The sequence below is a fragment of the Abrus precatorius genome, unplaced genomic scaffold (genome assembly GCF_003935025.1).
Source record: "Abrus precatorius isolate BTA unplaced genomic scaffold, Abrus_2018 Scaffold9, whole genome shotgun sequence".
In the NCBI taxonomy this organism is placed as follows: domain Eukaryota; kingdom Viridiplantae; phylum Streptophyta; class Magnoliopsida; order Fabales; family Fabaceae; genus Abrus; species Abrus precatorius.
Genome location: NW_020874439.1, coordinates 31,506,717 through 31,526,369, shown reverse-complemented (window position 1 = coordinate 31,526,369; position 19,653 = coordinate 31,506,717). Strand labels below are relative to the sequence as shown.

The window sequence follows — 19,653 nt, the reverse complement described above, 5'->3', positions numbered from 1 at the left end:
AATATAATAAGTGTGTACTTATTTTTATAAAAAAAAATTATTTGTAGATATTTAAACTCAATCTTAAAAATTGAGATTGATAAAATTTTATATAAATAAATAAATTATATAATATTAATTTTTAATTATTGACATAAATAAACAAGGATGAGTCTATTCAAGAGGGGTCATCAACCTATAAAATTACTCTTATCAGAAATAAATTTTTGTATAATCTAACATTATGGTAGGTTCTACTAATAAATATTTTTGACTTGTGTTGAATGTGAGTGGTGGAGATTTTCCAGCACACACCATAATTTATGCTTGTCTGGATTCCTTGTACTGAGGGTGAGAGCAAAAGTGTTGGGAAAGTGCAGTGTTCCTGAGAGGTTGAGCTTCAATGCCGTGCAAGTTACCCATTCTGCAATAATAATTGAAAACTTGAATAACAAGGTTTTTTTATTTTAAACAGCGTTGTTTCCTATCAAGTTTGGAGTGTTTTTCTTCATCAACATTGGAAATAAGACAACAATTGGATCGTGCTATGCTCTATGTTAACCTTTGTGCCCCTTGCATGTTCATTAATGATTAATACGTAGAGTAATCATAATTAAATAAAATTAATAAATTAAAATTGAACAACTCCGTAAAATAAGAGGACTAAAAAAGAGTAGTTAGACCAAATATATATTTCAATATTTATTTAAATAAGAAATAAATAAGACGTAAAAGTTATATAAAAAGTCACAATTGAGATAACTCATTATCAGGTGAAGAGTTTCGTAATTTTCTTTCTTCAGTATTAAGAATGTAAGGCGTTTGAAACAATTATTACATTCATGCCATTATCTCGTTGGATTGGCATTTAGTCGAAACATTATCTCAAATGATCTAGAAAATAACGTTACAGAGGTTTTTAAGATTGTTAGCAAACAAAATATCATTTATTTTTATATGCAAGTACTATTGTTTTTATAAAATAAACAGTGTAAGGAAGAATGGGGTGGTGAAAATTTTATCCTTTTAACTCTTTTTTTAAATTATTTAAGTTACACTTAAAGGAAAAAATTATAATTAAAAATATTAATCTTGATTTTTAATATTGAATTAAAATAATCAATTATAATAAATTTTATTGAAATGTTTTTAATATAATAAATATTTTTTAATGAAATTTATTATTTTTAAACAAAGTGACGTTAACTAACATCCAGATTATTCCGACGTCGTTTCTTGAAACCAGCGCGAAGGGAAACTGTTGAGTTTCCCATTTTACCCTCGAAACCAAATTCAATTTTCAAACCCTACCCTCACTCTCTTCTCTCTGAAAACACTTTCTTTCTTCTTTGGTTTCTTGGCACCGATCCATGGAACCAACCGTAGCCAAACACGGTTTCTTGAGGAACATTCTGGTCCGTCTCTTCTCCTTCGCCGTTCTACTCGTCGCCGCGCGATTCGCCATCATCGTCACCGTCCGCGGCGGAACTTGCGACTCCGCCGATTTCTGTTTCTTCTCCGATAACCTCAATCTCTCCGCTCCCTCCCACTTTTCCGACGCCGCCGATCCATTTCCCGGCAAGAATTGGCGCCGCTCCGTCGAGCACTATGCCGCCGTTTTCCACGATCTCATCGCCGAGGGCTCCCTCTCTCCCTATTCGAGAGCTCTCTGCATCGACACTCCCTCCGGCGAGGATGTCTTGGCGCTTAAGGAACTCGGCGTTGTCGATTCTGTCGGAATCTTCAAGAAACCGTTGCCGCCGTTGATCGTTCAGGGAGATGGTCTCCGGCATCCGTTTCCCGGCGACGCGTTCGACTTCGAGTTCTCCGGAAACGGCGGCTTGGAACGGTCCCCGAGACCGGCGGAGTTCGCCGCCGAGATCGGCCGGACGCTACGACGGGGCGGGGTGGTGGCGGTACACGCGCCGGTGAGAGATGCTTACAGCTTCAATTCTTTCCTTGAATTGTTTAATTGCTGTGAATTGATCAGAACCCGAGAAATCAACGGTGTTGATTCATCTCCAATCCTTGAAATTTTGATGAAGAAAAAAAAGCGTGATTTTGAAACCCTTGAATTACCCCCAAATGGCAATTCCGTGAATAAGTGTTCTGTTCCGGGTTATAAACGTGAAATAGTTAAAAATGCAGAGGCTTTAATAACAGAAGAACCATTGAAACCTTGGATTATATTGAAGAGGAATGTGAAGAACATAAAGCACTTAACTTCATTGGTTGATATAAGCTTTAAGAATAGGTATGTGTATGTTGATGTTGGAGCTAGGAGTTATGGTTCCAGTATAGGGAGCTGGTTCAGGAAACAGTACCCAAAACAAAATAGAACCTTCGAGGTTTATGCAATTGAAGCTGATAAGACATTTCATGGAGAGTACAAGACTAAAAAAGGGGTCACTTTGTTGCCCTATGCAGCTTGGGTTAGGAATGAGACATTGTTCTTTGAGATAACAAGAGATCCAAGCAACAAAGTGATGATGAAAGGTAGAGGGATGGGGAGGATCAACCCTGTGCAGACATCTTCTAGCCATATGGGTGACATGGACAAGATTCAGGGTTTTGATTTTGCTGACTGGCTCAAGAGTGCTGTTACAAGTAGGGATTTTGTGGTTGTGAAGATGGATGTGGAAGGGACTGAGTTTCATTTGATCCCAAAGTTGATTCAAACTGGGGCTATTTGTTTGATTGATGAGCTATTTCTTGAGTGCCATTATAATAGGTGGCAGAGGTGTTGCCCTGGTCAGAGAAGTGCAAAGTATCAGAAGACATATTCTGAATGCATGGATTTGTTTACCTCACTAAGAAATAGTGGAGTTCTTGTGCATCAGTGGTGGTGATAACCCCTAAGAAACTTGTTTGTAGTCATTTTTTCCTTCTGCTTTTTTCTAACATTTTTTGGATAGATATTCTTTTTATTGCTCCCCACAGTATATAGGATAGGATTTTATACGATTAAATTGATTCTTTCTCACTCCTTTTTGTCAATTGTCAAGCCTGCATATGAAGAGTTGAGTGAATGGAAATTTTTGTTTATTCTCTTTTGATATCTTCACTTCAATTATAGAATTAGTTATTTGTGATTTCTGTTTTCGTGACCAAGCTTTTTGTGAATAATGTTTTTGCTTAGTTGCAGCTTAATTGACGGGTTAAAGATATTACCATTTAACTGTGTAAGGAAAAAATGGTTGTTGAAACTAGAGTAGAGTGTTTGGAAAGAAGCATAGCTTCTGGTGCCGGATTATTGTATTTTAACGTGACTTTGACATGTTTGATCACCATGTCACATGTCTATCCTCTCTGCATGTAGACAGTTCCCTAATCATGGAGCATAATCGTTGTCTGCATAGCTCCTGAACTAAACCTTTCTCATTATGGTCACTAGCAAGTGAGTCTGCATAGCTCCAAAATTATCATTTCATTTGAATATATGACCATTAGTATAAAATCTATAGTCCAGTAAGCAAGGAACTGAATGGTGAAGAGATTGATAAATATACTGCACATAAACAGTATTTGGTTTACATATTCTTTTGCTGGTCATTAAGCAACAATTATCACTCTAATATGTTTACTGCAGTTTTAATTATACACATTTTAAATAAGTAGAATTGTGTTTTCTGATAACATTAACCAAGTGGCTTTGTGAACTGAATTGAAATATTGTAATTGAAGCAAAGCAAGCTTTACATACCCTTACTCGTGCTATCAGCAGGTATTTTAGTAGATTATTTATGTTTCAAACTGCTAACAGGATTTCACGCATTTATTGCATTTTAATATCAGCCTCTGCAAATAAAGTTCAGTTTTAGATAAAAACTCTAATTCAATGAATATTAAATGGATGAACAATACAATAGGTGGGTTAACTTGAAAATTCTGACCTATGTTACAATTGATGTAAAATAGTTTCTTATTTCAATACTATTAGTTATAAACTTTTATATTATATCTATATTTATTGAATTTTTAATGTAAATTTAAACACTGTCATTTCAGTTAATATATATGATACGGAATATAAAAGAATTTAACTTTAAAGATTTTTAATATGCATAGAATAATCTCTTTGTTAACTTTTTTTATTCTTAAAACTTGACAGATTAGGTCACGTGATTAGTAATGACTAATTTGTTTTTAGAATTATCACTAAAACTTTAACAGCCTTAAATTTGAATGATGTACAACTTATAGCCTAACTTTTATAAAATGTATATTTTTTAGTCCTTCATATCTTGAAAGTGTTCTAAATATAAAATTGACAAAATTCATTGCATGACCGACATGTTACTCATTTTATTTCAAAATTATTGTTACTCATTCTCATTTACCTCCTTTTCATTCATTTTTCATGCAAAATATTAATTATCTAATATTTATCTTGTAATGCATTAGCATCTTCCTCTCTGTGGTATCTTTTTCGTCAGCTTTCACTTGAGACAAATAGAGCACGAGGATGCTTGGGTCCCAAATTGTAAATTATCAAAGGTTAAAATATTTTTTAGTTCTCATAAATATAAATAAATAAATTTTAAATCTTCAATTTTTTTTGTTAATTTTAATGTTCATAAATTTTATATTTTTTTAAAAATACTAATTGTTACCACTTAATGATAACATGGAATGCCACTTTATTTATCACTTTACAATGATCGCAGACATAATATGATTTAAAATAAAAAGTATTAAAAAAATAAAACCTAAATTTAATTAAAAATTTTGAAAGATTAAAATTCAATTTATCACCTTAATGACATAACATGTCATTTTATTTTATCACCTTAAAAAATGTACTTATCTGATGTAATTAGATGCATATTTTTACATATTTTAATTATAAAAAATTAATAAAAAATTGGAAGATTAAAATTTAATTTAATCTTATTTATAATTAAAAACATGTGTAAGAAAAAAGAATGACAGGACACTCATATGAAATATATTATATTATATTATGTTATATCGTCAGAAAATAACAATAAAGATCATTTAAAAAACAAATCTAAAACCAAAATTTATAAAAAAAAATAAAAAAAATTCAAATTTAATCTGATTTACAAACATTAAAATAAAGGAAAAAATGACAAGATACTTACATGATTATGTTTGGTCAAAGGACAGTAACGTATAAGAGGGAACCATTAGCGTTCCCTCAGCTGTTACATTGATTCTCTCTCTCTATCTCATCCATCCATGATCACAATTCTCTCTCCAGTGGTTTCTCTCATCACAATCTCGTGCTTTTCACATACAATGTTTCTCCACCACTCTCATCCATGGAGGTAGCACACGACAACCTTAATCACAATGTCATGCATGTTGCAACTGATCAGCCAGACATGCAGTTTGAAGGGTCTTTCATCTGTGAAACAGTTGAACGCATCAACTCAAATGGTCTATGGTTTGGAGATGACCCTCTTGCCTATTCTGTTCCTCTCTTCTTGCTTCAGCTTCTCCTCATGTTCATCTTCACCCACTTCATTTCCCTTGTTCTCAAACCCTTTGGTCAACCCTCTTTTGTTTCTCAGATTCTTGTAAGCTTGCAAGCTTTCTTGTTCATGATCTTTTTTCTGGGAAAGTACCATTCAATGTGTTGGTGTTGGGTTCTTGATTAATCTTTTGTTGGTTATTAATATTATCATGGACATAGATAATTATATATGTTTGAAAACTCATTGTATATAGATTTTGTGGGAGAATATTATGTCCATTGACAAATTCCATTTGATCATTTAAGCCAATTTGAATAATGTTTTCAACAAATACTTAGAAGAGAAAAAAAATAAAGAAGTAAAATAAATTAATTTTTTTAAAGTTAAAATCAAGTTATACTCATCAGCTTTTGGAGAAGTTATATGAAAAAGTTTAAAAAAATTGATGTAGTTGATTTTAACTCGTGAGAATTTTTCTTTTTTATTTTCTTCTCTTACTAGTAAACTGGGGTTTCATAATAATATAAAGCCATAGGTAAGCGCTGTCAAAAACAAACTAAAGAATGCTTTACAAGTCTAACTCCTAATTGGATGCCTTTTATGAAAGCACACATAGTTGCTAAATTATTTAATTGGTATATGGTTTATTGAAACTAAGAGGCTAGTGAGATGTATCTAATTCATTTCTTCAACGTTTTGTGGTTAACCAGGGTGGTGTGACTTTAGGTCCTTCTATTCTTGGGCGCAATTCAGCATTCACTGACAAGGTTTTCCCATCAAAAGGAAGAAATGTGCTTGACACCATAGCATTTTTTGGTTTTATGTTATTCATCTTCTTAATTGGGGTAAAGATAGATCCAACCATCATTTTTAGATCAGGTAAAAGGATTTTTGCCATAGGAGTTTTAGGCTTCTTTGTTCCTTACATTCTTTCTGGAACGGTTGGCCTCATCCTCAGTCACTTTGCATCATTGGATAATGATGTTTCCAAAGTGCTTCCTACTGTGGTGGAAATTCAATGTATCACAGCCTTTCCAGTAATTTCTTGTTTTCTTGCTGAATTTCACATCCTCAATTCAGAGATTGGGCGGTTGGTCACTTCTTCTTCATTAGTGTGTGATGTCTGCTTCTCTTTAGTCGTGGCAATTAAGTTTGCTGCAAAGTTATCCTTCACAAAGTCAATAGGAGTAACTATTGGCTCTTTGTTTTCCATCGCTCTTCTTATTGTGTTCATTGTGTTTGTAGTTCACCCAGCTGCATTATGGGCAATTCATCAATCACCAGAAGGGAAACCTGTTCAGGAAATTTACATTTGTGGGGTTTTTCTAACACTAATATTCTGTGGATTTGTGGGTGAAGTTGTTGGCATGAATGCAGTTTTTGTATCTTTCATGGTGGGGCTGGCTATACCAGATGGTCCACCATTAGGAGCAGCATTGGTAGATAAGCTTGATTGTTTTGTTTCAGTAGTGTTCATGCCTACCCTTTTTACCATAGTTGGATTAAGGACAGATGTATTTGCCATACAGAAGATGAAGAATTTTGGTGCAATTCAGTTAATTATTTGGATTAGTTTTTGTGGTAAAATTGTAGGGGCGTTGTTGCCTCTCCTTTTCTGGAAGATGCCGTTTCGTGATGCCTTTTCTCTCGGTCTTATAATGAACTGCAAAGGCACTGTTGAATTGGCCTTGTTGATTAACTTGAAATTAAAAAATGTAAGCAATGCTTTTCATCATGTAGACATTACAACTTAAAGAGTTTGTTCTTATAGGCTTAATTAAAGGGTGCACTCCTATGAATTTTCAGGTCATTAACGATGAATGCTTTTCAATTTTGGTTCTTACTTTAGTGCTTATAACTGGTATTGTGTCACCTGTGGTGAAAGCTCTATATGATCCTTCTAGGAGGTTCCTTGCTTACAGAAGGAGGACAATTATGCATCACCGGGATGATCAAGAATTGCGCATACTAGCTTGCATTCATAAACAGGACAATGTTCTAGCTATTTTGAATCTCCTTGCTGCTTCCAATCCCACTGAAGCAAGCCCCTTTGATTTAGTTGTGCTCCATCTTATTAAGCTTGTTGGGAGAGCTTCCTCTCTTCTTGTAGCACATATGCCGTGCGAAAAGCCTCGTGAACATCCTTCTCAAACTGAAAAGATTTTCAATTCATTCAAGAAATTTGAAGATGCATATAGGAGCAAGGTTGCATTCCATTTCTACAAAGGCATTTCTCCCTATGCTACAATGCACAATGATGTATGCTACTTGGCACTTGAAAAGAGAACAACTTTTATTATCATACCTTTTCATAAGCAGTGGATAATTGGAGGGTCAACAGAGTCATCCTTTGCTTATAAGCAGCTCAACAAGAATGTTCTAGAGAAAGCTCCTTGCTCAGTTGGTGTCCTCATTGATCGTGGCAGTCAGAAGATGTTTTGGTGTGGCTATATGAAGGAATCAATATATCATGTGGCTATGCTTTTCTTTGGTGGTGCAGATGATAGAGAAGGACTTTCATGTGCAAGGCGCATGTTAGATCAATCTAATGTACATATTACTCTCTTTCATTTTTCATCTTCAACAACAGATATTGTTGGTGGAACAGAAAGGAGCAAAATGCTTGATACCCAAATCTTGAGTGAATTTAGGCTTAAGGCCTTTAGGAATGAAAGAGTTTCTTACAAAGATGAGTTAGTAACGAATGGAAGGGATGTGCTTTCAGTTATTGAATGCATGGAAAGTTGTTATGACCTTGTCATTGTTGGGAGGAGCCATGCACAGTCACAACTAATGTCTGAACTTACAAAATGGAAGCATGGAGAGTTAGGAATTGTGGGAGAGATTCTTGCCTCCTTGAACATTAAAGCCAAATCGTCAATTTTAGTGGTGCAACAACAAACTAGATTTTGGGGATCACGTGATCCTGAGGAGTCAACACATTTGAGAACAGTAAATTTATAAAACCTTATAGGCTTTGATAGCAACAATTATATATATAGACCTAGTTCATTTTGGATATAGATCATGTACCAACCTTGTGTACTTCCAAATTTAATTTTATTCCTTTCTTGCCTGTATTTTCTATTTTTCCCTTGCATTGATTTTGCTTATTCTAGAAGTGTTTTTTCTGCTTAAAAATTTATTCGTGGAATAAACCAATACAATAGTCAGAACATCAGTCTTTATAAAAGCAAGAAGCTTATCAGCACAAGAAAACTAGACTAGACCATGACGAAAAAACATCAAATTCTTTCTATTGCAATGATTGATGTTGCCACAAAGATCTCTATAGTTCCAGAGTCTTGTATAAATTAGGCCTTCTGTGACTTATACATCAAAGTGCAGACAACAAATTAAGAAGTCACCCACCTTCTGATTTGTATCTAAATGTTTAATGGCCTTGAGAAAGATGTACACAAATTGCTAAAAATGTTTATAGTTGGTTTTTAAATTTGATAATACTTAATAAATTTAAATTATATGTAAACTGTATATAAATCTGCCTCTGTATATGTACAAACACAACTGGTTTAACTAAAATATTATCAAATTTAAATAATAAAATAAAATGACATTCTCTTGCTGGACTAAATATTCAAAGGGATTGATATTATGTAAATAGTTTTTTTTTCAACATTTTAAAAAGTCACCTTAATTAAAATATAATATCAAATATTATAGAGTTGTCTAAATTTTAAAAAAAAATTCAAAACATCTTTTAAACTTTTGAAAGATACATTTCATCTTCATATCATGCAGTTGGGGATGGATTTATAGGGGTTGATTCTGACCCCTCCTCAAATTTTTAAAAAATAATTTATATATAGGTTTATTTCTTCTATTATAGTATATTAATAAATTTTTTTACTTTCGAGAGTGAGAACCTTTTTTCAAAGTATTCTATCTTAATGTTTTATGTGACTCCAACCATCTCAAGCATTTTTATTTTATCATTTTTAAATTTATTTTCTTAAATATTATTCTATAAAGTCTGTCAATTTTAATTTATTCAGTTATTAATATAAAAAACTTTCTATATCTATAAAGCACCAAAAGAATTCTAATAATATAAGTATAATTATTTTGTACTTAATATAACTATGCATATAGTTTGTTTATTTTTAGTCCTCCATTTTGTGCTTTCTGAATTTTTTTCCTGCAAGTGTTGCTACAAATTGCCTGTGCATGTTTTGAAGATAAAGCTATATTGATGTCACTTTCTTCTTTATTTTGACTAAAGGACCAAATTCCTAAATTATAGTAACATATCTAACATGGTACGTACCTCATCTCAGGCCAACAAAAAAGGATTATTTTTTTAATTTTCGAATTACTATTCTTGCCAAACCATTTATACCGGATAACAATAAACTAAATTGTCACTTTTCAACCATTAAGCTTGTATCTTCCTCCTCCATCCATTATCTAAACTCTCTCTTTCCATCATCTCTCTCACACACATAATTCTTTGAACTTTATTTGCATTATTCCTATCCTTAATCTGGGTATTGGCCATTGTTTTGATTAGTCTTTGGAGCATTAACTTTTCTCACATCTGAAAAAATGGAAACTAAAAGTGCAGATCTGTCGATTGTTTCTGGAATGATTGGCAATGACAAATTAATATGTCAATATGTAAGAAAAGTCACCAAAAGGGGTATTTGGCTTGGAGATAATCCCTTCAATCACATCACTTCTATCATAACAGTTCAGATTGTTTTTATGTTCATTATTGGTAGAATTAGTTATTTCTTGCTAAAGCCTTGTCATCAGACCCTGCTCATTGCACAGATTGTGGTATGTTTTCTTAATTCCATCACAATTAAGTGCTTTTGTTGGTTGATTAATTTGAGCTGTAATTATCAATTAGCTAGTAACTAAAGGAATTGAAGAACAACAACATTAACCTTTATATATGAAGATACCATTCATTTTGCATTTGGTTTTTTTTACTATCTAGGAAGAGCATAATTATTAAAAATATAAAAACATTTCACAGGTAAAGCCACGATTGTTTATAATTTTATTTTAAAATGTCTTTCAGGAAACCGGTAGAAAGGAGGCTAAATTAAATTTTTAATCACTATATTTATTACTGTTTTTCATTTTAATCTTTACATGTAAAAAATTTACATTTTAAACTTTTAAGTCGTTTACAAATTGATTCCTCTCATATGTCGAAGTTATTAGATTTGAAACTTGTAAGTGATATCATTTTTCGTTCTTTATATAAAATTTTATAATTTATTTTAGTCAATATATATATATACACACACACTTTAACACTTACATTTGACATGTCAATTTTTGTGTGGTCTTTTCATTAAAAAAAATTTAACACCATTATAACTTCTATTAATGATGGAGATTGATTTATAAATGATATTTTATATGAAAACTAAAATGTAAAACTTTTTAATTGAAGAACTAAGCTAAAAAAATTCTATATAGGTATTAAATTCATAATTTAACAAAAACAAATATTTTTTTCCAAACTAAACACATACATATAATCAAACTTTCCATGACATAACTTTCCTACAAGATTAGATTTCATCTGATGAAATATTTTGTTCTTTTTTCATTGCTTTCATCAGGCTGGAATCATATTAGGTCCTTTATTGCTGGGTACAAAGGATTCATATTATGAGCTGATATTTCCAACAGCAAGCAGATTAACACTCACAACATTTGCAGAATTTGGCATGATAATTCATTTCTTTAAAGTAGGAGTGCAAATAAATCCCATGCAGCACTTGAAGATTGAGAAACAAGCAGTGGTAACTGGTCTAATAGGCCACATGTCTGCAATGGCACTTGGCACTTCAGTTTTCAACATTGTTAGAGTAATGCAACCTTTGGCAATTGATGACCCTGGAACTTATGCTTTGGTGGTAATTAGTTCAGTGTCAGCATTTCCTGTTATATGTGGTTTCCTCACTGAGATGAACATTCTCAATTCGGAGATTGGAAGAATGGCATTATCCACTTCTATAGTTAGTGAAGCATGTATGTGGACATTTTATTTTCTTGTATTCAACATTTTAAGAGCCTTAAAAGAGCATTCATGTAAACCTATGTTGGAATTGGCCGTGACAGCATGTTTTTTCTCAATCTTATTCTTCATTCTAAGGCCACTTATTATATGGATCTCCAACCGCAATCCACAAGGAAAGCCTATGACAGAGAGCCATTTTTTGTCAATCATTTGCATACTTCTGTTTGTTTCATTCTCAGCACAAGTTGCAGGACAACCTTCTTTCCTTGTTGCTTTTTGGTTTGGTTTGGTGTTACCTGATGGTCCTCCTTTAGGTTCTGTGCTAGCACAAAGGCTTGACACTATTGGTTCTACTTTGATTGTTCCAGCCTTTTGTACTATTAGTGGGCTAAGGACAAGTGTTCCTTCGTTATCAAAATCAAAATCAAGTGTAGCTGTTATCTTTATTTCAGTGTTTATAGGAAAGTTTGTGGGCACCCTTTTACCCTCACTTCACTTCCGAATGGAATTCTGGGATTCTTTTGCACTGGCTCTAATCATGTGTTGCAAAGGCCTTGTAGATATTTCTCTTCTCAACATATTATTAAACTCTAAGGTACGTGGAATTGTGAAATACTTTCCCCCTATCAGTCTTTAAAGATAAAATTAACTTTAAGTAACTAAAAGTAGTAAGCTTTTATAAGAAAAATAAGTATTTATTACATTATAAAATGTAAAAGTGTAATAAATAATTTCTTTTCTAATAAGAACTAGCTGCTTTTAAATACTTACGATTAACCTTAAAGGCTGATGTTTACAAAACCATATGATCACACCTAGATTTAAGATTAGTATACACATCACATTTCATTTGTTATGTCTATATCAGACATCAGCCCACTAATTGTGCTAAGAATCCCAATTCATTGATCCAACAAGTTCTTTAAAAACAAAGTCATAAGTTGTTTTAGTGTTGTGCTATTTACTATTCAACGATTGATAATATATATTATGCTAATTTGCTTTTGTTTGATGTATATCAACAGGCAATAGGAGAACTATCTTTCACTCTTGCTATATATATTATGGTGGCTGTAACAGGGTTTGCAACTTTAGTTGTTTATTACATATACGATCCTTCAAGGAGGTATAGAGCCTATATTAGAAAATCAATTAGGGACTCTCAGCAGGACCTTGATCTCAAAATACTTGTCTGCATCCATAATGAAGAAAATGTGTATCCAATCATCAACCTTCTTCAAGCCTCCAACCCCACAGAGGCTACACCCCTCTCAATCTTTGCCTTACATCTCATGGAGCTCTCAGGAAGGGCAACTTCAGTTCTTACCAAAACTGAGAACACCAATAAGTCATCACAACACATATACAATGTCTTTGATCAATTTGAGCAGCATAACAAAGGGTGTATCACATTGCAATGCTTCACTGCAATTGCACCATATGCAAGCATGCATGATGACATATGTTACATAGCTATGGACACCAAATCTAACATTGTGATCATGCCATTCCATAAGCAATGGTCCATTGATGGAAATGTTGAGTTCTCCAATTCTTCAATTAGGACACTAAACCAAAAAGTTCTAAAGAAAGCACCTTGTTCAGTTGGAATTTTGATTGACCGAAGCCAATTGAGTGGCAAACTTTTAGTGATCTACGAAAAGCTATTTTGTGAAGTTGCTATGGTCTTCTTAGGTGGTGGTGATGACCAAGAAGCACTAGCTTATAGTTTGCGCATGGCTCAACATCCACATGTGAAACTAACAGTTTTTTGGATAAGGGTTAAAATGCAAGTGAACCAAAGGAATGTGAGGAACACTTACATTGACTTGATGGAGTATATGCATTATCATACTAGTAATAAAGGCAAAGTGACATTCAAGGAAGAGATTGTGGATGATGGAGCAGGAACAGCACAAGTTATTAGAACCATGGAGGGACATTATAGCATGGTCATTGTGGGTAGACATCATATGGCAGATAATCCATGTACATTAGGCTTAACAGAATGGTGTGAACTTCCTGAGCTTGGACCACTTGGAAACCTCTTAGCTACGTCAGATTTTACTTTTTCAGTTTTGGTGGTGCAACAACAACCCCCCTTTAGCTATGAATTACGGTATATTAGGTGAATCTCAAGAAAAAAAAAATTCCAATTTTGTTTGCTCTTTAACTCTAGAGAATATTTGTTATAGATTAAATGTAAGTTGAAATGTTGAAAGTCTTTGAGGTAGGTATATATTTACACCTTTCACCTTACGATATGTGAGCTGAGTATAAGGAGTAAATATTCATTTTAATTATTAAAATTGTAAATATTAGTTGATTAATTTAAGTCTTTAACTTCATAAAAATTTTACTTTAGTCCTTAATATTAATTTGAAAATAATTCATTTTAGTCCTTTTGTATTCTAATTGTGTGTGTATATATATATATATGAATCTGTAAAATAAGAGATTAAAATTAATGAGATTTTTATAAAATTAAAATCTAAAATAATTATTGCTTATAATTTAAGAAACTAAATTAGATATTTCCTTAAGTATAAACTTTAAAAAAAAAAATACAAGAGATTTCTCATCCCATTACAAGTATACAAGGTTGAAAGAAAGATACTCTAGCAAAAGCGTAAGTAACACAAGTTGAGACTTAATCAGAAAAATGGTAAGGAATGCCCTTGATTAAGAAAATAAAAGTATTTTTTTTTTCAATCCATTTAAATATGATTTTGTATTAAAAAAGTTATTATTTGCTATTATTCTCAAATTTTCGTTTTAAAAGTTATCCAATCAGATTTTAATTGATCAAAAGATGCATATGAAAATTAACTTGGAAAAGTGTCGTTAATCGATTGTAAGGCCTACAATTGATTACAAAAACAAATAATTAATACGGTTTATAAATTGATAAAAAAAAAAAACGTTTATCAATTATAGTTTAAAGGTGGTGTGTTATTTTTTACTTTATTTCTTTATCTAATTACAACAAGTATAGAGGTAATCTTACAGTATAGTAAATTTAACCTTATTTAAAAGAAATTGAGTATGTAATATGTAAATCAATCATCCACTGATTGCTCAAATTAAAATGGCCAGTTCACTATTGAGGTCATTAAATACAAAGTTATAAAGTTGAAAATAATATTTATATAACATTGTTCTAATATTAAGTCCCACGTTAGTGAATTAACAAAAAGAAAATCAAAGATTATACAAGTAAATAAGTTTTAGTCTACAAGTGTTTAAGGTATGTTAGAGAATTGAGTCTCTAGCTCAATTGCAAACACTCCTTTTTTCATAACATTGAATCGGGCCCATGTATTAAAATCTCAATAACACGTACGAAAAGATAGTAAAGTTATCATAGAGGTCTATCCATTGTACTTTCAATTACAAGAGTAAGCTTGGATTCTAACTTTAGTGCGCATGATCACCATGATTTGCATCTACGCCTTATTATCAAATGTACTACGAAGCAAGAACCTGAAACTATTGTACAAGTGGCCCATGATACAGCCATTGTGGCCCATTCTAGAAAAAAAACTTTAAAGGGTTCAAAATAATAATTTTAATATATATATACAGAAAAAAAATATCTATTCATATCAATTTAAATCTAAAAATTAACTTACATCAAATTATAATTTTATGTTAGTTATATAAAATACTTAAATTGAATAAAAAGTTTTTAGACTTACTTAATGTCCTGTTGTGATGTGATTAGAAATGCCATGGGTAGTTATTATAAAATCAACAATGAAATTTATACGGAAGTTTATTGAATTGGCTTATACGACAAACTTGTACAGAAGAAGAACAATTATGATGACAACTATACATATTTAATTGAATTTAGCAACTACGACTACTCATCGTACGTTTTCACCTATGCCACACATGTTCTTCTCCATCCTTCGCTTGTTTCACACTTTTATTTAATTATTCAAGGTAATTAGATATCTATCCATATTTTTAATATATTAATTGAAAATATTTAACATAATATTAATATGTTTATTGCAATTTTTAATCAATACAATTTAACATAATTTGAAATATTTTTTTCTACTTCTAATTCTTTAAGCAACATACGAATAGAAGGAACTAGGGAGGATTAGAATGATTAGTAAGGGTAGGGAGTTACATGTTTGGCACTTGATGAGATTAATATGTATTTGATTCATTCTGATTTAGAGAAATATTAGTTTTTAACTTTTAGCAAATTTGTGAGAAGGTATTTAAAAAAAACAATTATTAAACGCTCACTAAATAGATTAATGTAAGGGACATAATAAATTTATATTAACAATATATGTAATATATAGTACACTAATAAATAATTTTATTGATTAAGAGATTTTATATGTTATCAATACATCAAAGGTTAGTGTAGCACATTTTAATATTAATATAGATCTTCAATATCCTAACAATTAGACTTTTGTTATATTGAGGTTGTATTAATAAAGATAATTTTAACACTTTGGTATTCTTTCAAATAAAAAAATAATTTTGTGTATTATCTAAAGAGTTAGCTAGGTTGGATGGATGAATTATGACAATATGTCTGCATATATGGGACTAAAAACACCAAACAAACAAGGACAATGGATCCCCACAATTTTTTTTTTAAAATTCATCTTCTTAATCCAATTCCTCAAAATTGGGATAGAAAAATTTAAATCAATTAGTAAAAAAAGAAAACAATTGCTTTTGTGGTTGTGAACATGCAACTACTTAAGGGCATTCTTTTTCTACTTTTCCAAATAAATATTTTGATCCATTAACCATAGAAGAGGGGTAAAAGCTTGAAAGGAAACATTTTGCCTGGTTTAAGAATTAATTTATTCCTCTCAGTTATATTCTCAAACATGTTATATATACTTGCTATTATTTTTTCTTACTATTGAAGTTTAATAATGTACATCATATTGGATGATGACCAGAAAATGAAATTTACAGGGATGAATTTGAAATTCGTTAACTTCAAACACACATGGAGACATGTTCTTGTGCATCAAGTTTCTTTAAACTTCAACCATTGATGGAATTGTGCTTATTACATATTTACATCAATGTCAATTATTTAGGGTCCAATATTCAAAGCCTATATATAGTGAGATTTCAACTTATTCCGGGAAACGAACTCATAAGTGAAGCACAATCATGGGGTATCAGCTAGATTGAGAGATTATGAGTGTTAGTAATATAATTTTTTAGTATATTTTCTTAATTTATTTTTTATTTGGAAATCATAAAATAATGGCCTTAAATTAAGAATAAAATTTATATAACTTTATAATTCTCAACAAAAAAAATCAATTAATAATAAAAAATATTTAAAGAAGTATAAAAAAAAATGTTACTATATTTTTTGTAGATTCAACCAATTACCCTCCAAAATTTGGAAACTGAGCCCCGTGAACTTAGCGTCTTGCTCTGCCTTTTGTAAACAAAGTGCTAACTTACTCCTTTACTTTGGATCTCTCTCTTTATAACCATCTAATTACTTGCTTCTATTGTTTGCGATGCATTGTTTTTATGAATTTTAAATTTTTTATCATATCAAAACCTGTTTTTCTCTAAAAAGTAAAAAAATCTCAACTAGGAACTTATATGTGATTTTAACAATTTTTATTTGCCAAAATTATATATTCTTACAAATTTAGGCTGTTATATTAAATTAAAGGGATTTTTTTCTCCCTCCTCTATGAGCTAAATTCAGTACACAGACCAATCAATTTTAGCATGTGTTCACCTAGGCATCAATGATTAAGAGTCTATTTTCATGTCTTCAAACCATATTTAAGAAAATGAAGAAAATTTTGGTCAAACGGTGTTATTTGTGATAAGAATCTTGTACAAATAGGGAGAAACTAGTCAATTAGGCTGCTACATATTGGCGTACAAGCTTTGAAAGTTCAAACTCTATACCTTAGACGTGACTAAAGTTCTTGAAATGGAGAAAAATGTTTATTTTTCAAAAGTAGAAAAATTATGCCTTTATTTATGTATATAATTACATTTTTTGAGTATCTTCTATTAAGAGTAATTATATTTGAGTCAATTGAGACTATTATAGACATAAAACTTTTTCTTTGAGTATTTTACTTAGACTTAAAAATATAGTTTAAGTTGAAACATTTCTTACTAATTAATTAATTAATATGCTCAGTGGTACTCTAAAAGATGATTTTATTATTTACAATATAAAAAACTTTAAAATTAGAATTTAATTATATTACATTGAAAGTTAAAAAAATTACAACGTACCAAGATTAATCTCTTAAAGACAATTAACGGCGTGCGCGGGGGTATATATCTTTTGATTGAAAGACAATTAACATTCCTAGTTTAAAATAAATTTACCAATGCAAAATACTAATCAAATCGATGACTCTTTACCTAGTAAAAAGTGCATCCAATCAATCCTATACATATTTTAAGTTATGTTGTTTAAAATTAACGAAAAGTTAAACCATTTGATTTCAAAAAAAGTAAACAAATTAAACAAAAATCAGTTAATTTCAATTTCAGGTTCACCACAAGTAATGTTGATTTATATATACAAAAGAATTTTATTATACTGGTATGAGTTTAAAAAAATTTAGGATTTAGGTTTACACTCACTCTAAACCTTTTATTTAACTTACAGTGAAGTAATAAAGTATATTTGATTAAATATAAATTAAATAAAAATCTCATATTTGAATATAAGAATTTTTATAAGCTGCTTCCATATATATATATGATCCAAACGAATTAGTATAATAATATATGAATGAGTTGGAGTCTGACAAAGGGATGTGCAAAGAATTGTCTAATATTATTGTGGGAGAGAGGAGAGGGAATCCATGTGAAGAAGTGAGTAATTAATATGAAATAAGTTAAGAAAGATATGCCAGCTTTTTGCTTTGTTTCTTTATCAATGTGCCGTGGAAATGTCGCTATTTCAGAACTATGTGTTTGCAAGACAAGATAAGCTACCCACATTTATTTATTTTTTTTTATTTTCAATTTGTGAGTATTTAATTTGGAATTGTATTCCTCATTCACACCAATTAAGCAAACCCCATCATTGTTTTTTCTCTTTTTAATGTTTCTAATATATATCTTTTTCTTTTTGCCAAATGTTTCCTTCTTATTATGTGTGTAACTCAAAATCGTCTTGTGTTATAATGTCCTCTTGTGAGTAGTCATAATCTAATTCTCGATAATTTCTTCTCTTTTCATTTTCGTATTTGTTTTCTTAGTTAGCTGAAAGCACAAGTTATTCAGCAGTTTTGAATTTTTAATATGAGTAACAACGCGAATGGAGTTAAACTAACAGTTAATCCATCTAGTTTCATGTTGTTGTTTAACTTTCGTTCCTTTAATTTTCCATATTTATTAGTATTTTTTGTTTCAATCTAATTTGATCTCCACCGTTATAATATTAGTCTGTGAATTTGTCACTCATTTAAATTTTAATCTCTATAATTTTTATTTATTTAAAAATTGATCTCTATTTTTCATTATGAATTCATCATCCAAACAATAAACTTTCTGACCAAAATTCAAAGAAGCCGAAACCTTACGACTAGATATTTAGTTTAACCACAATTAACTCGTTAAAGCTATACACTCATTAACTAATGATTTATAACTCACTGGTTACATATTAAGGGATTTCTTTTTCTGTAAATGTTAAACATATGTTTTGAAATATAATATATTTAACGAAAATAAATTAATAAGAAATTTTTTTCTCATAGAAAACTCATATAATAAAAATTTATCACTTCCACAAAATTTTAGTATGTTTATTTAAACTTTTGAATAAAATTAAAAAAACTATAAAGAAAAACATCTTTTATTATTTTGATAAGCTAGTTTAAGTAATTTTTTTAAAAATAATCATATAATTACCTTTTTGACAAGAAAAAATAAATCATTTCATGAAGTGGTAATCGATAGACATCTAATTATTCCACTAACCTAGCATGAATTGACTCATAAAAAAAATAAAAAGGAATAAGGTTGGGGAGGGAGCAAGCGTAGACTTGCAATCATCAACCCTTCATCGGACATAATCTATACTTTTGCTTAAAAATTAAATAAGCTTGTTGCCCGAAATTCCCTCCCTTTGTTGCCTAAGCAAATAGCTTATGTATATGCTCAAGTTTTACTTTGACTTCTTGACAAGAAAGAAAAACACTTGTATATTTGCTAAATTATTGGTACTTAGATTAT

General features: G+C 30.8%; 3 protein-coding genes across 3 annotated transcripts; all 3 read left to right on the top strand.

Moving 5' to 3' along the window:
• The first annotated feature begins 1,342 nt into the window (after window positions 1-1,342).
• On the top strand, window positions 1,343-2,828 carry LOC113851551. Its single transcript, XM_027482066.1, has one exon. The coding sequence runs from the start codon at window positions 1,350-1,352 to the stop codon at window positions 2,826-2,828; it is 1,479 nt and encodes a 492-aa protein (XP_027337867.1). The 5' UTR covers window positions 1,343-1,349.
• A 2,436-nt stretch (window positions 2,829-5,264) lies between these two features.
• On the top strand, window positions 5,265-8,384 carry LOC113851214 (cation/H(+) antiporter 15-like). The gene is made up of 3 exons (XM_027481685.1): window positions 5,265-5,522; window positions 6,131-7,135; window positions 7,227-8,384. Exons 1-3 carry the CDS (start codon window positions 5,265-5,267, stop codon window positions 8,382-8,384), a joined length of 2,421 nt encoding a protein of 806 aa, XP_027337486.1.
• A 1,602-nt stretch (window positions 8,385-9,986) lies between these two features.
• LOC113851213 (cation/H(+) antiporter 14-like) lies at window positions 9,987-13,553 on the top strand. Its single transcript, XM_027481684.1, has 4 exons — window positions 9,987-10,220; window positions 11,021-11,432; window positions 11,661-12,016; window positions 12,447-13,553. The coding sequence occupies exons 1-4, from the start codon at window positions 9,987-9,989 to the stop codon at window positions 13,551-13,553; spliced, it is 2,109 nt and encodes a 702-aa protein (XP_027337485.1).
• The last annotated feature ends 6,100 nt before the right edge of the window (window positions 13,554-19,653 follow it).

What these genes read in the sequence shown, in the direction of transcription:
- LOC113851551 (XM_027482066.1), top strand. Translation starts at nt 1,350, where the DNA reads ATGGAACCAACCGTAGCCAAACACGGTTTCTTGAGGAACATTCTGGTC.
- LOC113851214 (XM_027481685.1), top strand. Translation starts at nt 5,265, where the DNA reads ATGGAGGTAGCACACGACAACCTTAATCACAATGTCATGCATGTTGCA. An exon ending in CTTTTGTTTCTCAGATTCTT is followed by an intron (nt 5,523 to 6,130) that starts GTAAGCTTGCAA and finishes GTGGTTAACCAG; the next exon opens with GGTGGTGTGACTTTAGGTCC. An exon ending in TTAACTTGAAATTAAAAAAT is followed by an intron (nt 7,136 to 7,226) that starts GTAAGCAATGCT and finishes ATGAATTTTCAG; the next exon opens with GTCATTAACGATGAATGCTT.
- LOC113851213 (XM_027481684.1), top strand. Translation starts at nt 9,987, where the DNA reads ATGGAAACTAAAAGTGCAGATCTGTCGATTGTTTCTGGAATGATTGGC. An exon ending in TGCTCATTGCACAGATTGTG is followed by an intron (nt 10,221 to 11,020) that starts GTATGTTTTCTT and finishes TGCTTTCATCAG; the next exon opens with GCTGGAATCATATTAGGTCC. An exon ending in TTCTATAGTTAGTGAAGCAT is followed by an intron (nt 11,433 to 11,660) that starts GTATGTGGACAT and finishes TTTCATTCTCAG; the next exon opens with CACAAGTTGCAGGACAACCT.